At 38.4% G+C, this 12,962-nt stretch overlaps 1 protein-coding gene across 1 annotated transcript in view; it reads right to left on the bottom strand.

The window, feature by feature from the left end:
- Window positions 1–270: 270 nt before the first annotated feature.
- Window positions 271–12,962, bottom strand: part of LOC120492289 (coagulation factor XIII A chain) — a 33,165-nt gene continuing 20,473 nt past the window's right edge. The window contains exons 2-15 of the mRNA XM_039690499.2: window positions 11,162–11,302; window positions 10,070–10,255; window positions 8,488–8,739; window positions 8,267–8,385; window positions 8,081–8,188; window positions 7,803–7,980; window positions 7,570–7,708; window positions 6,489–6,592; window positions 5,258–5,346; window positions 4,971–5,124; window positions 4,614–4,892; window positions 3,410–3,570; window positions 3,181–3,317; window positions 271–958 (exon numbers count right to left, since the gene is read on the bottom strand). Coding sequence (XP_039546433.2) covers window positions 820–958; window positions 3,181–3,317; window positions 3,410–3,570; window positions 4,614–4,892; window positions 4,971–5,124; window positions 5,258–5,346; window positions 6,489–6,592; window positions 7,570–7,708; window positions 7,803–7,980; window positions 8,081–8,188; window positions 8,267–8,385; window positions 8,488–8,739; window positions 10,070–10,255; window positions 11,162–11,285 — 2,169 coding nt within the window. The 5' untranslated portion in view covers window positions 11,286–11,302 and the 3' untranslated portion in view covers window positions 271–819. The remainder of the gene's footprint in view (window positions 959–3,180; window positions 3,318–3,409; window positions 3,571–4,613; window positions 4,893–4,970; window positions 5,125–5,257; window positions 5,347–6,488; window positions 6,593–7,569; window positions 7,709–7,802; window positions 7,981–8,080; window positions 8,189–8,266; window positions 8,386–8,487; window positions 8,740–10,069; window positions 10,256–11,161; window positions 11,303–12,962) is intronic.

Here is a 12,962-nt window from a genome sequence, read left to right as displayed (position 1 = left end):
TGTAACGTGTTGCTCAATCATGTCGTTAGCAACACCAAAGTCAGGGTTTGTTGCAGGGAGTGCATGTAAAATGTTTGCTAAATGCTATGTAAATTATTTTTAATACTAGCGTTTGCCAAATGCATGAATGTAACCGTAAATGAAGTTCCACTCTTCCGTTTCCCTAGTAAACATTAACATTTAGAATATGTCCTTTACAGTGGTCCGAAAGAATGAACATGGTAACATGGTGTGATGTGTTAATGTCTAAAAGAAGATTTGCAGTAGAAATAACAAATAAATCCAAAGCTTTCATGCTTAAGGTTTATTGTTAGTTTATAAGAGTAAAACATAGTCCATGGCAGATGAAATCATAAGTATATTGTTATCAATACAGTTTGTTAATTGAATTACACAACCAAAACTAGTCATATATAACAATTTCAGAGAATCTTTTACATTTTCTTTCCTTTATTAGATTTCACAGCGAGCGCTCAATTTCTCACACTCTCAGATTTGCGTGTACACACGATTGATTGTCGGTATTTGGCTCCTGAGATTTGGCATAAAATGCTTTAATTCCTCAATATCATTAAGTTTACCACATGACGGTGAACAGTACCCATTAAAAATCTCCCTATTGTTAACAATCCAGTCTTGGCAGGCATAGTTATGATTGATTTGTAAAGAACATTAGTTTGTGTTTTGATCATATTAGTGAAGAAAGCAAAGCAACACACCAAAGTGGTACTGGGAACCCTTTCCAATCCTTCCTTCCTTTCTCTCTTTCTCCTCTATCTTTTCTCTCTCTCTTGTTCCCCCGTGGCAATCAGCAGTCCGTTATTGCACGATGATTTCCAGCTGATTGATGACCTGTCTCAGTGCAGCGCAGTCCAGCAAGCCAATCAGCACCTTCCTCCCAGGAGACTGAGGGGTGATCGTTTCAGTGTACTGCACTGAGCCGCCAGGTTGAATCTGACTGCAAGTGGAAATGGATAAAGTGAGTATATGCATGCAGAAACAAGAACGTGCCGGGTTTTCACGTTTTATGGGGACTTTCCATTGACATAAGGAACTTTCTGCATTTTTACATTCTCAAAAAAATCACAAAAAATGGCTTAACATTTAGAGAGTCAGACTGATATCCCAAAAAATAATAACCCAAAATTACTGATTTGAGGTAAACAAAACAATTTGCTCCCAACGCGCTCGGGTACCCCTTTTCCACCAAAAAAGAACTGGTTCAGAACTGGTGCTGGTTCAAAGTTGGTTCGGAGTTGGTTCAACTTGCGATCCTTTTCAGAACCTGTTTGTTTTTCCACTGACTAGAGCGCCCAGGGAACGACGTTGTTACGTCACTGTGTACGTCACATACGAATGTCGTATTTCGCCCCCTAGTGTCAGTCGCACGGAACTTTGAAACTGGTCGTGAAGCAACCGTTACCCTCGGATATTCACAATGGTAAAATTAATGATATTAATAAATGTAATGCATGCATAAATAAATCTACACAAAACAAATGACCCTCAATACTTCTCAAATAAAAACATAGTAGATTTTAAAGAGCTAATTAATATAAATATTGATTTAATAATTATTAAAAAAAAATTCTGCTATAGCTAATTATAACCAATATCTTACAGAAAGAGCGTTTACAGAAAAACATTAAAGAGTTAAAATATTTGTAGTTCTAGTCTCGCGCTCATAGTTTTTATTAGAATACATCACATCCGGTTGCCCGGTAGCATACGGTCTAGCCCCAGAAGTTAAGATATTTCAACGGATCCAAAGCTCAAATCGGATCCGAATTTTCCGCATACGCATATGATCGGAACTCCCCGCAGCTCCCGTACGACTCTCCATTGGAAATGAATGACTTCTGGTACGACGGCGGTCGTTTGTCGTGTGCAGTGGAAAGGCGGCTTTAAACTTGCATTGGGCGCAAGAGTCATTTATCCTATAAAAAAACAACAGCATCCAAGACCCGCCCACAAACATCATTGTGCTTTGTGCTTGATACTTGTGTTTCAGATTGCTAAAATAGGGCCCAAATTTGTTTCAGAAACATAAGGTCCGTGCAAATACTAATGGAACAAAGAATCTCAGACACCCTTAAATCTCCAAGCAGACAGAGGGGTCTAGTCCTTTTAAAGGGGTGATGAACTGAGAAATCAAATTTTCCTTCAGCTTTTGACATCTAAGATGTCATCATATTATAAGAATATCCTGTAAGTTTCAGAACTGAAAAAGTCCTTGTTAGTCCAATAAAATCTTTTATTGACACCAGCCTCTGAAAACGACTCGTTTTTAAAAGTCGGAAACTATGACGGCGAAGGGGTTAAAACCCCACCCCCGCAGAAGAAGATCAACACCTACTTCAACACGGCCGGTTTAGCCCCGCCCACCGATTCGCGCATTACACGCATAGCTAAGTAGCCTAACATACATGCCTACCTCGTGATGACAAACCAGATCGAGCTACCGAGCAATACAGAATATTTTGCAGTGCCTGGTTGTGGAAGAAGACAGTCGCTGCATAAGCTTTCTCTGGATAGGACTTCATGGATAAACTTTATTTTTAATGACGTTCCAGCAGATGAGGTAAAACATCGTCGTCTGTTCGCTTCATTTCACTGAGGATTGTTTTGTAAACAAGACTGGATTTGCAGACGATTAAGAGTAAAGAACGGTGCTGTGCCGTCTATATTGGATCTGACAGGAATTGTGCAACACAACGGACTCTTGGTTGAACATGTATGGGCGAATCCGGTTGCCGTTTGACAACATTGGACGTTTTTCCCCACGTACACCGACGGGTGAGTTAAACTCATTATAATATGTAAAACTGTTATCCACTCACAGCAGTGGCCGTTTATTTCGAAGTCTTCTGTGTGACACGCCCATAAAAACCGACCGTTTTTCAGGAAGGCTCACAACTTGGGTACAAAATAGATTATTACTTATTCATTTTGATGTTTTGAATGCAAAAACCAAGCGAACGTCATAAGTTGACCTCAGACAACAATATAATAAAATTTTAAAAGCCAGTTCCTTTAAAGACCACACACACACATTAACACTCATCTCTCTGTAGTTCTGGATAGAGATCTGGCATTGTATTTTAATGTTTAGTCATCTAATAACTTGCTAGTAATATCTGAATAATGGAAGCATAAATGTGACAAATTATTCCATCTTACTCGTATGTTTTAATTTTGGTCGGTATCAGGCCAAGTGCATCAAGGCGGAGCTGAACGTTTTTCAGGATGAAGGTATAGGGATTTCGGAATGACACGATGACCATCAGATCCTTGCCAACCCGGGGTATTCCATTCACCTGTCGATAATTATAATGACAGCTGTTAACTAACATTAAGCATCAAATGTATCGCACGTGTTCCTCAACAATTGGTTTTGAAGGACGTATACCTTGATTGTGAGCTCAGGAGGACGGAGAGTGATAACTCTCATTGCCGAAAGGGTCTGTCCGGTTTCCTCAATGCGCCCTTGCACTACAAAGAGCAAGTTGGCCTGTTCCACCAGGTAGGGCATGTAGTTCACAGCTTGAACATTGATCAGCACTTTTGAGGCTGTGAAATGATATTCAGAAATTACACTGTAATGTGTCCTAAAGTCAAGAAAAGTCACCTTTATTTCTATAGCGCTTTTTACAATGTAGATTGTTTCAAAGCAGCTTTACAGAGATAACAGGAAGATAATGCAAAAAAGTTTGTTTCAAGAGGAAAATAGCGTCACAGTCCATCTTAAATGGATCCTCCACCGTTTTTCATATTAAACTGTGTTATTCCCTTAACTAAGACGAGTTGTTGATACATACGTCTCTCGTCTCAGTGCGTTCACTCAATCGCGAGACACTTTGATCGCACTTAACTAGCCCAGTTTATTCAATATGAACCAAGCAGAGAAGCGACTAAACACCTCCACGTTTTCCCTATTTAAATACAGTTACGCGAGTAGTGTAACTCGACCTAGGACGGTGACACAAAATAAAACGTCACGCTTTTCTAAGCGTGGAAAATGGATAACTATATTGTATGGCGGAATACTAGTTTGTTTACGTGTTTGGTTACTTTTTCCGAATCGATTCGTTCATTTCGTTCGTTGAATGAACCAAATGACTCTGAAAAAAGAGCAAGTTTGAGCTTACAGTATAAAACTGAAACTTTGTTATTTATTTATTAAATGAGCGATTGTTTCGCTTGATAAGACCCTTATATAGTTTGCACTGAAACTGTCTTTTGGACTTTGAACCGTTTGGTTCCCATTGAAGTCCATTATATGGAGAAAATCCTGGAATGTTTTCATCAAAAACCTTAATTTCTTTTCGACTGAAGAAAGAAAGACATGGACATCTTGGATGACATGGGCGGGTGAGTAAATTATCAGCAAAAGTTTTTTTTTGGTTAATTTAATTACTTTATATATATAGCCACTTGTCATAATCGTGATGTCATCATCCATCTCAGTTCAGTTCTCATACAATGGGGTCAATACAGGCAGATCAATAATGTTGTTGAATATTAAATTAAATATCTCCAACTAAGCAAGCCAAGAGCCAATGGTGAAAAAGCCGACAGTTAAACCTACAACAATCTTGAAAAATCAGACTCACTGTTCTGGGGATTCACAGTTGCAACTTTGTTTTCCAGCATAAAGTTTGCGCTGGTGATGCCCGTGTAAAACGCCACACTGCCAGAGATGGTGGCATTGATGGTGCAGGTCTGGCTTGTCTGGTTGTTAACGTTCATCGTCAGCATGAAGTTATCGCCAATTTTGATGGTTTCGGCCTTGAGATCGATGGTCACTCCTGCTTCAGTGCGTGGCAAGTAATCCCTGGTAGGAATGCCACGATTCTCTGCATTGTTCATGGTCTGCTTATCCCTCTCACTTCCTGGAGTCAGGAAGAAGGTTGAAAGTTTTCACTAGTGTAACCCATTGTCCAGGTGTTTTTAGACCAAAGGAAACTTACCTTCTGGATATTTATAGTTAGAAGTGACATCCTCATAGGAGTTAGCGTTCACCCTTTTAGTCACAAGGAGCTTTCCCACGTACGCGGTGTCCACGTGGAGGACATTTGTATTTCCATACTTATCAGATTTACGGTAAATCACATCACTGTTCAGCTGGAGACAGGGGAAAGAGTTTTTCCATTTTGTAAGCGCAATATGCAGCTGAGATTTTAAGATCTTAAAAACTAAAGAAGTGGTTTGTAAATCTAAAGGTAAAAACATCAAAGAGAACTGGCATGTTTCTTACCTCTGCAAAGACAAACCTTGCATCAAACGGATAGCTGAGCTCTCCCTCTTTGACGGCATTGACAGACGTCGGGCCACACCGATAAAGGCCTGAATAATGAGAGAAGAAAAACTACTGTGGTAGGACATAACATTATTACCATGACTACCATATTTCACCATGACATACATGATACATCATGTGTATATTAAGTGAAGTTATATTATTATCATTAAGATATATATTATTAAATTATTAAGTTAAAAATAATTGTCAAGAAAATTCATGGACAGTCTCTCGCGTACGGCAAGGGATGGCCACAGAATCACCAAGAGTCGGAAACGACTGAATAAGTGAATGCGAGAGAGCGGTCAGTGAAAGGAGGCTCGTATCTCTGGAAAATATTGTTTCTCCATTTAAGAAGGTAATCATGCGAGGGCTTGGAGTCAGAGGGGCGTAAGTGGCAATTTGGGCGAATATGAGTTCTTTAAATAAAAAAAAGGTCTTGATGAGCTCTATCCAATGGCCAAAAATACCTATCTGAGATCAAACTGTATTGAATAAAGCAACAAAAGGGCGTATTTGACTTATTTGACTTTTTGTGATTATTTGAATATGTTTTAGAACATATTCATTGTGTTAATAACTTAATATGCCATACATATTTTACTTAAATAGTCATTTCATGTAAGTATGCCTGTGGTTGCAATGTTTGTGGTTTAAGGTTAATAATACAGGTGATTGTAGCGTGGTCAAAATTTTGTTTTGAATCTCCTGTAAAGTTTGTTAAAAGCCACTTACACCCTTCTGGCTCCAAGTCCTCGAAATATATATATATATATTGCTGATTAATTAGTCATTTATTCAGTTTTTCCATCCGTTTTACCACAATATATATATATATATATATATATATTTATAACATGAAAACCTGTATTAAAGAATCTGATGATATAATAATAATAAAAAAAAGTAGCTAGCTGGACAAAAAATTTGTTTTTTTTTAAGATTGATGAAGTTATTTGTTCAGGCATTCATATTTGTTCAGGCATTTTTCTTATAATAACTTGGTTAAAAGCGTTGAAATGTTGAATGGTAGTGTAACCCTAATGGATACACTCAGCATTCAAAAATTGTGCCTGTATTGCCTAACGTAAGAAGTAATGGGACCCTAATTTTCTAAACGATTGGAGTGCCATCTAACTGTATCAGTTAAGGTTAGAGGAAAGCCTGTGTGTGTCGGGGATCATACCATCACTGGTCTCCTGAGGGGTGCAGTCGATCACCTGCCAGCCAGAGAATCTGTCTGGAAGATCAGGCCTCTTCATGTACACCTCATTCCAGCAGTGGTAGTTCCTGTGAAATACAATGACATTAGCGTTTCCATTACCCGCTAAATTGTGCAAATTGTCAATTGCAGTCCAATGCAGTGCAGTGAATCTCGCTGATTAAATCTAACGAGCAAAATGTATAATTAATTCTAAAGTTAAGATCATTAGTAATGACTCAAATATTACCAAATCCTTCAAAAGTGAAAAACATGATAACTGCCTAGAAATGAAGTCATTGTAAACTTTTGAGGTTTTTGATTGTTTTTCTTTATGATGGATTTGGGTGCGCTTGAGTCATTACTAGTGGGTTACCATGATCTTCACTTTAAAATTAATTATACATTTTGCATTAGTCACATTAATTATGAACCTGTATACAGTAGTTCTTAGTAGTACTCTGAGAGGTATGAAAAAAATAGTAGTTATTAATTAGCTAATAGTGAACTACCTCATTTAACTGAGCGCTATTACTTACTAGTTCACTAATCAGAGTTTCTTGTTAGTTAAAATAGCAGTAACTAGAATGTTAATTGTGCATTACTCACAATTAGTTACTGTATATATTAATGATGGAACAATATTCTACATTTACATTTATTCATTTAGCTGACACGTTTATCCAAAGCGACTTATAATTGCTATATATGTCAGAGGTCGCACGCCTCTGGAGCAACTAGGGGTTAAGTCTCTTTCTCAGGGACACATTGGTGTCTGGCATTGGATTTGAACCCGGGTCTCTCACACCAAAGGCATGTGTCTTATCCACTGCGCCATCACCACCACTAAAGTGTTACCTCATTACCAATAAGATTCTGTGTAACGGACGTACGCCAATAAGAGCTGTGCTTGTAAACTTCACTCCCCTGATCTCAAGCAGTGAGAGTGGCTATAGTCTGTAGCATCCTTGTAAGCGCGCATGCTTCCCACGCCAGAGACCCGGGTTCAAATCCCGCTTCGAAGCAGATCGATTAGGACCTGTTACAAATGCTTTGTGTATCTCACCAGACTGAATCTTTTGTTCGGCTTCGGTCCACTCTCCCGTCTTCGTCCAGCACAATGTCTGTCTTCAGGTTGCCCGTGTTGTCGTGAGCAGAGCAGTAATTGGTGATGACCCGTGTAGGGATCCCGAGACAGCGCATAACTATTTGGGACCATCACAGCGTAATGGTTACACCACAGTGTTTTTCGTAAAGGTCTCAGAGCCAACACAAAGAATGCTCTGTGGCCATACTCACAAGTGTTCAGCACGCCGGCAAACACCCAACACTGAGCGAAGCACACAGGAACACCACCTCCTCTAGCATATTTGAGTAGGATTTCAGTACTTCCAGTCCAGGCAGTGGGTGCTGTGCCGATGGAGTAATCCTCACTCCAGTTGCCAACCAGGACACCATCATCGTCCTGGGAGTTCATCTGGAAATATACCACCAAAAAGCCTAAATATACGCGCCATGTGCATTCATGTAAGACCAGCTGTTTAGGAAGTATGTCAGAAAACGAGGGTATATCACACCAGAGCTGATCCTCGCCGAACTATTTGAGTGGCATTTCCACGGTACGTTAGTGGCACTTTTCCAACATCCAGAACCAAAAGACAGGCATCCAGAACCCCCTGTTCAAACTACAGGAAAACACATAAAATGTTCAATAAAGGTGTCAGTTTGAACAGTTTGTGAAGAAACTCCAGAAAACTGACAACCTGTCCGTAGTTCCATGAACGGGAGTTAATGTTGTTGAATTCTCCGTTGAAGATGATCCCCACATCATTCATCACGTACTCCTGTCTGTCGCTCTCTCTGGGAATGTACACCTGATCCGCTGAGATGCAAAATATACAAGATACATGCATTATAATCATCATCAAATGATGTCGCCATCTAAATCAGAGTGCAGCAAGAGTTCTGGTGTACTTGTACTCACCAGGGTCCCAAGGATTGAACAGCACATAGACATCGGTGTCAGTGTTCCTCACAGTGCGCTGTTTTCCAAAATCAGTGACAACTACAACAAAGGTTTGGAACCGGCCAACGATGCAGCTGGCGTCTGGTGTTACGCCCACGGTCACGTAATTCCCTTGTATGTCCAACACACGACTACTCCAGGGCCCGTCAGATTTCTCTCTACCGATGGACAAAACGATGTAGGTGCCCCTGCTTACATCAGGTGTACTGCCTGTGAGGACAAATACGTTCTAGATTAAAGAGAACCTGTTATGCATTTACATCTTTCTTTAATGTGTCATGTTGAAAAACCTCTGCAAAGTCACAAAAGTCAATCCATTGGGAGTTATTCTCTACAATGGGACTTCCGGGAGTACAATGGAGGCGTCCAAAACAACACTGGATCCTACTAACTTTGATTGTATGAAAAAAAGAAAAGAAATAAAAACTATGTTTGACTATGCTTTTCCATTACCAGACTCGGCTCGCTTTTTACTCCGTTTTCCATTGCAGACAGTACCGCCACAAATACGCCTTATTCACAGCAGCGCCATCTTTGATTTTTAATGAGAATGAAAGCGAGGCTGTGAGGGATAGACTTGCATCTCTTCAATGGGCTGTACTGTTATTTAATGTGTTTTCGGATTGTTCTGCTCATGAAACACTGGAAAAATATCTTTCCAAGAAATTTCAGTTGACAAAAAAGTCCCGACAATGTAAGCTGTGGAAAATTGTAAGTAATCTAGGAGCTTTATTCAGCTTTTTACAGCGGAAGCCATTGGAAACACGGTAAGTCTGTCCCTCACAGCCTCACTTTCATAACTGTAATGGCGCTGCTCTGAATTTGCCCTATCAAGCTCTCGCTGGATCCTCTCTTCGGCAACCAAACAAAGGGAAGTCTGCACCTCCTCGTTTGACCACGGCGTATTTTTGCAAGTTGCCATAATAATCGTAGTAAGTTTAGTAACTATCTCTGGCCAAACTATCTAAAAATGGCAGGGTTATTCTGGATACTCCATCTGGTGCGTGCAATGATGAGCCAGTGAATGGTGACGATTCTCTCTGACCAATCGGCATTGTTTTCACGTCACATTTTAGAATCACCTTTGCTCGCTCAGAACCTCGCCGGAGGTGATACAGAAAAAAGTACCCGAAAGCAGGTCCAGGTACAACTTTTACACAGTGGAAAACCAAACAAAGGCGAGCCGAGTCGAGATTTGAGTTGAGTCGAGCTGGTACTGTGTAGTGGAAAAGCGCCATTAGTGTAGTTCAAAACCGACGTGACTTTCTTTTGTGAAACGTAAAAGAAGATGTTTTGAGAAAATTCTCAAATTTCAAAGCAAAGGTCAATGGTCACCAAAATTCAATTGGTTACCAACATTCTTCAAAATATCAAAAGAGTTTTGGGTGAACTATCGCTTATAGAGGCACTCTCTGCTGTCCTTTTATCCTAGTATTAAAGTAGAGAAAATAGCGTTTTTGCGTAAGAAGCACATTGTACAAATTAATGCGAAATAGTTTTTTGAGGGTTGGAAATGATATTGTTTAAAAGATCTGCTCACCAATCAGGAACTCCAGCAGCACATTGTCCCACTGGATATTGAAGGGTTGGCTAAACCTGATGGTGATGATGAATTCTTGATGCCTGCGCACAATGAGGTTGTTGTTCTTGTAACTGCTGGTGTTGTGGGCTCTCTTGTTCTCTCCTACACGCATATCAACATCCAATACTGAGAGAGCATTTGTTGCTGTAAAAAAGGCAAAAGAAAAAAAATGTACATGATCCTTTGAATTGAATACTAACATTCTCACAGCTTTGAGCAGATTCTGAACTAATAGTTTCAGAAAAAAAAAATCGATATAAAATGGTCTGATATTTAAAGGCATCCTTTCTCTAATCGTATTGGTTACTGATAATAGATGAGCATCTACCCAGCTAACAAAAATATAGTGTGAGACGGCTAACGTTATGAAAACTTTTTTTTAGTGAATACGTTCAGTTTATTAAACGGTCTTGGTAATGCACATGTTAAGGAAACATTACATTTTATCACTGAAAATGTTACTTTCGATTGTTCTCTAACAGTTGGTAACACTTTACAATAAGGTTTATTAGTTAACATTAGTTAAAAGAGTAGTTCACTTTTTTTTTTTTTTTTTTTAAACTTCTTTTAATGGACTCTGTTATGGTACCAAACGTCTCAAGGTCCAAATGAGAGTTTCAGTGCAGCTTCAAAGGGCTTTAAACGACACCAGACGATGAATAAGGGTCTTATCTAGCGAAACGATCGCTCATTTCAAAAGTACATACAAAGTTTTAGTTTTATAAGTTCTGTGATGCGCGTTCGTGACTCTCCTGTTCGAACTCGTTTTTTAAAATGAACGCATCTTTTTAAACCCATTTGAACAGTTTGCGGTTTGTACAGAAAGTGTCTTTTGGACCTTGAACCGTTTGGTTCCCATTGAAGTCCATTATTATGGAGAAAAATGCAGGAATATTTTCATCAAAAACCTTAATTTCTTTTCGACTGAAGAAAAAAGTTTTTATTTAAAAGTGACCTACTCCTTTAAATGTGTTGGCATCTGAACGCTTGATTCACATAGCAAAAATCTCAATGGAATATGAATGAATAAGAATACAAATAAGACTTTACTGGGTGCTCTTGGTGTCACAAGCGTGGTGTCAAACGCTTCGAACGTCGGTGGTTGATACTCATCTAAGTTTGACTTGGCAAAGCGAACACGGCCCCTGCCAGAGGACCGAGTGACGGAATTCATGATGTCTTGATGTTTGCCTGGAGGACAGATCATGTTAATGTTAGATTTTAAAATACAGAGAATTTTGAAGTATACAGATATTTTGTGAGTCTGAGAAACATCTGTGATTAGATGCTGAGGAAAGGACAGATAGTCGGTGTGTGTTTATGCGCCTACTGTACATGTGTGTCGAATGATCAAGACTTTATCTATTTCTTTCTGTCTACCCCTGTGGGAAGATACTGATGCAATATGGTGTTAGACTATTTTAGGAAAAGCAAACTCTCAGGGAAACTGTGAGAATCATAAAGCACTGATGAAATATCATTCTCAACTCAGCAATGTGGTAGCAGCAGCAAGGGCTGTCATACACTCGTCACAACATCTCTCTGAAACATTACCTACCACTCAAAAGTTGGAGGTCGGTGCAATTTCTTAAAAATGTAAAGCTTTTGAAAGCTCGCCAGTGTGGCATTTATTAGATCCAAAATACAGTAAAAATAGTAGCATTGTCAAACATTAAAATAACTGTTTTCTATGTGAATTTAGTAAAGTGTAATTTAATCCTGTGATCAAATCTGAATTTTCAGCATCATTACTCCGGTCTTCAGTCACATGATCCTTCAAAATCAAGATACAAATCTGATTATTATCGATGTTGAAAACATTGCTGCTTCCTTTTTATTTCACGATACTTTGTTAAATAGAAAGATGAAAAGGGCAGTAGTTAACTTTTGAAACAATGCAAGTTACTTTTTTCAAGTAACTATAATCCATAACTTTAAAAATGACAACAAAACATAAATGTTTCAAATAAATATTGCAAGTAACTTTATTTTCCCTGTCCCTGTGTTGAGATAAACCGTGAGTAAGTGCAGAGGCGTTGTGTCATTCACACTTTTCACAGATTCAGTATCCCTCAAAATGAATGAAATCAGTGATATGATATCTTTTTGTGCAAACCTGCAATAGTTAAAAATGTTAAATTTCACAACTATACTTTATGTATTTAATCTCACTTTATTAATCAATGTCCTTGTGGCTGACCTTCAAGAATATAATTCAACCATATTCATACGCGAAATTTACAGAAGCGTTATTGCATTCACTTGAAGAAAAAAAATCGACTCTGTTAATGAGTTAATTATCTCAGAATTACGAGATAATTTTTCATGGAAAACATTTTTTGCTCTGTTTTTCTGAATTAATGCCTTGATTATCTCAAAAACTCAGAAATTCAGAAAAACAGAGCAAAAACTTTTTTTCCATGAGAAATTATTTTGTTATTCTGAGATAATAAACTCGTTAATTCAGGAAAAACAGAGCAAAAACGTTTTTCCATGAAAAATTATCTTGTATTTCTGAGATAATTAACTCGTTAATTTATGGAAAATTATTTTTCTAAGATTTAAGATTTATTTTTCTTTTCTTGAAAACAAACAAAAAAAAGCCCAGCCCAACTCAGAAAAAGTGAAACATTACTTTTTAATGAACGTAAGTAACACAATATTACTTTTTTTATGGAGTAATGCAACATTTTAATGCATTACATTAAAAAAATTACTTTCCCCAGCACTGGTAACATTTTTTTCTTAATAGCAATTACTTTTGTTCAAGTCTCAAATCCTAAGGTATGTGTGTCTAAAGTGGGAACAATGAGGGGAAAAAAGTCTACACAAGCTCAATAACTGAAGTAAA

This window comes from Pimephales promelas, chromosome 22, assembly GCF_988280905.1.
Source record: "Pimephales promelas chromosome 22, fPimPro1.hap1.1, whole genome shotgun sequence".
NCBI lineage: Eukaryota > Metazoa > Chordata > Actinopteri > Cypriniformes > Leuciscidae > Pimephales > Pimephales promelas.
Note: the sequence above shows the minus strand (reverse complement) of the source record. Positions and strands in the feature narration are given on the sequence as shown.